The sequence below is a fragment of the Anneissia japonica genome, unplaced genomic scaffold (assembly GCF_011630105.1).
Source record: "Anneissia japonica isolate Jap-2015-1 unplaced genomic scaffold, ASM1163010v1 scaffold1826_len1998817_cov189, whole genome shotgun sequence".
NCBI classification, from domain to species: domain Eukaryota; kingdom Metazoa; phylum Echinodermata; class Crinoidea; order Comatulida; family Comatulidae; genus Anneissia; species Anneissia japonica.
Genome location: NW_022742159.1, coordinates 1,428,562 through 1,431,555, shown reverse-complemented (window position 1 = coordinate 1,431,555; position 2,994 = coordinate 1,428,562). Strand labels below are relative to the sequence as shown.

The window sequence follows — 2,994 nt, the reverse complement described above, 5'->3', positions numbered from 1 at the left end:
ACAGAGCGTCTTTGACATAATTTATTGGGACTTTCAATAATATTCTTGCCATATGATATATGTAAGTTTTTGATTTTTTTCTACTGATGACCATCATCACAAGCCAATCATTTTCGGTATATAAATCTCCGTTTTAATATAATTATTTTTGTAATCTTGTTTAGCGCCACCAAGAGTACTACATAAATGACGTCATATTCGCCATCTTGTACGAAATTTCTTCTCACAACCGCTCCTTTCCCCAAACGACACCCGTATGAAATAATTTTTGTCAGTGGGGTTGAACTGTTACTCCTATCAATTTCCTGTAAAAAAGGCTTACTCAAACACAAAAATGACGGCTGCAGACAAATCTTCTGCTAAAGAATACGATGGTTGGATTGAACAGTTGAATGAATGTAAACAATTACAAGAAAACCAAGTGAAACAGCTCTGCGAAAAGGTAAATTTGATTCTTCCATTGCCATTGGTTGTTCAGCGCTCTGTAACCATAGACTCACTTTTCTCATTACAGTAATCTTATTCTTACAATAGCCTACAGGAATTACTGCCTACAGTCTGTAGACCTACCTAGGCAGGTAGTGTATCCGTAGGCCTAGTGCTATGCCTAGTGTAACAACATCATTTCCCTACCTTCTAGGATATACTCTTAACTAATTCAATTTACATGGCTCCTCTTGTCTGAAGTGATTGGCAATGGAATGTCCTCCATGGCATGGGAAGAGAGACTTCACTTTTCACTTGTTTTTTTGTATCTTAAATTCCTGTTTTTTTCCTTAGTTAAATGCTCTAGGCTAGCTAGGCCAGGCCGCCTAGAGTTATGTGTCTTTTCAAGCCTGTTTTAGGGGCGATTTTTTTCGCTGTTGTTAGTGTAGGGCCTAGATTTGAAATTGAAAAAAAAGGAAGTGGATATATTTACGTAACTGTCAACAAATCAGTAAATTATATCTACATGAAATAAATAGCGCATGCGCAGTCAAAATTAGCGTCGGCCGAAGCTGCGTTGCCCAAGCTTACAACGGCACTGATTTCATAATTTTGTTTTTATTAAATTAAATTTAATTCCTACAACAGACATGCCAACCACTCCGATTTCGACGGAGTTACTTCGTTTATATTTAATATAAGCAAAACCCTGCACTCCAAATTTGGGTCGAAAATCTCCGCTTTTGACGCATTTTGGCCAGCTGTAATAAATCGCGCATTTCCGAATAAAAATGATAATCCTATGAATTAGATTTATAAGAACAAGACCACTTTAATTGTGCTTAAAAGTGCTCTGAACTGTATACGAGATAGTAATTTGCGCTCTAGGGTCTACTAATTACGAAAAGAAACAACAATTTCACTAATCGCTGTCAAAGTTGCACTCTGAACTGTATACGAAAAATTAATTCGCGCTCCACGGTCTACAGATTTTGAAATAACAAATTTCATTGGCCAAATTGATGTAATAAATAATTCTGGATTTATATAGCGCCTCACGTTGACACAACCTCGAGGCGCACTGCACTGATGTCAGAGTTGCACTGCACTCTAAACTGTATAGTGCTCCATGGTCTACTGATTTCTTAACAACAACTGTCTACCTAGGCAGTACTGAAAAACGAGTAGTAGTGTTGAGCTTCCTCCAATAAAGAAGCTAAAACACACTCAACAATGCAAGTTAATAACGGAAAGTATCCTGTCATTTTGAAATCCAAACTACTGTAGGTGATGCCTACAGTACGCTTTTTGTGATTGTTGTGGTGTTGATTTTCTGCCTAGGCTAGAGCCTTGCACGGCGGTATTGAATTGCTGTCAAAATAGTTACATTTTACAATCCGATCACATTGGTACCATGTCTTAGGAATACTCCTCACATTGCCAAAACACCCCTCAGAAGTTTTTCAGACTCTCTTGTTGGCCTTGTGGCATGTCTGCTACAATAGTATGTAGTTTAATCATTAAATAAATTATTAAATCATTGTGCTAACCTTTCAAATAAAAGTAATATTATCAGCTGGAAATATTTGTGTTCTTGTCATTTTACTTACATCATTTGTTGAATGAACACACTCGAAAAAGTACAATACTAGGCCTATGCCAAAAAATCATGAAGGTTCCCTGCTAAAACTAGCACTCAATTACCTCATAATCAAAGGTCTAAGTTATGTTGTATGGTAGTCATTCATTACAAAGTAACATTTTAATGTTTTCATTCAAACACATTTACCGACGTCACTAACAAAACCAACATTAACATTCTTTAGTCGGTTCGATTGTTAGGCCCCGATTGAGCGAGGAGAACATCTGAGAAAGACCACGTTTAGAGAGCATGTGATCCACAATCTACGAACTATGCTATGCAGCAAAAGTAAAGAATATGCGTGCAGGGATGTCACCATCTTCTTGAAGTACCGGTCGGCGATCATTCCGCGTTTTCCCGGGGGTGGAGTGCCACCCCCCTCCCCCCTGTTTTCCCGGGGGTGAGGGGTCGCCGTATTCGTGAAAGCTCTTAAAAAGCAAAAGGCCTAAGTAAGTCGAGCAGGCCTAGGCCCAAGGCTAGCTGACGCGATTTTTTTTGGCTAGGCCCAGCCTCAGGTAGGCCTAGGCCAGAATTTGAGGAATGCAACAAAACAGATGAAGATGAGACTTACTGTAGGCCTAATTAAATTCAATAGTTGACATGCTTTGTTTTTGATTAAAAAATAATAATGAACAAATTCTGGCGACAAAGCGTCGATCCGACTGTTCCCAGCCGCATTGTTTGTCGTAATTTCACATGTTTGACGATTACCACGATGAATGTGTACTGTATGTCACTGATTCATGTGCACTCATTTATTTATTTTTTGTCCATTACACACATTATATATCAATTATAATTAAAAGTGAAAAACTTAAAATAAAAAATGAAAAGAAAGTAAAGAAATAAAACATAAATCAGGTTTCGTAAATTTTTAATAATCTTCCTGCCCCGGACCATGATCTCATAATCAAACACTTGAATGG

The 2,994-nt window shown here is 37.8% G+C and overlaps 1 protein-coding gene across 1 annotated transcript in view; it reads left to right on the top strand.

Moving 5' to 3' along the window:
- Window positions 1-212: 212 nt before the first annotated feature.
- LOC117118956 (serine/threonine-protein phosphatase 2A catalytic subunit beta isoform) overlaps window positions 213-2,994 on the top strand; it is a 17,047-nt gene continuing 14,265 nt past the window's right edge. Inside the window, exon 1 of the mRNA XM_033263698.1 lies at window positions 213-442. Within this exon, the coding sequence (XP_033119589.1) occupies window positions 335-442 (108 nt within the window). The 5' untranslated portion in view covers window positions 213-334. The remainder of the gene's footprint in view (window positions 443-2,994) is intronic.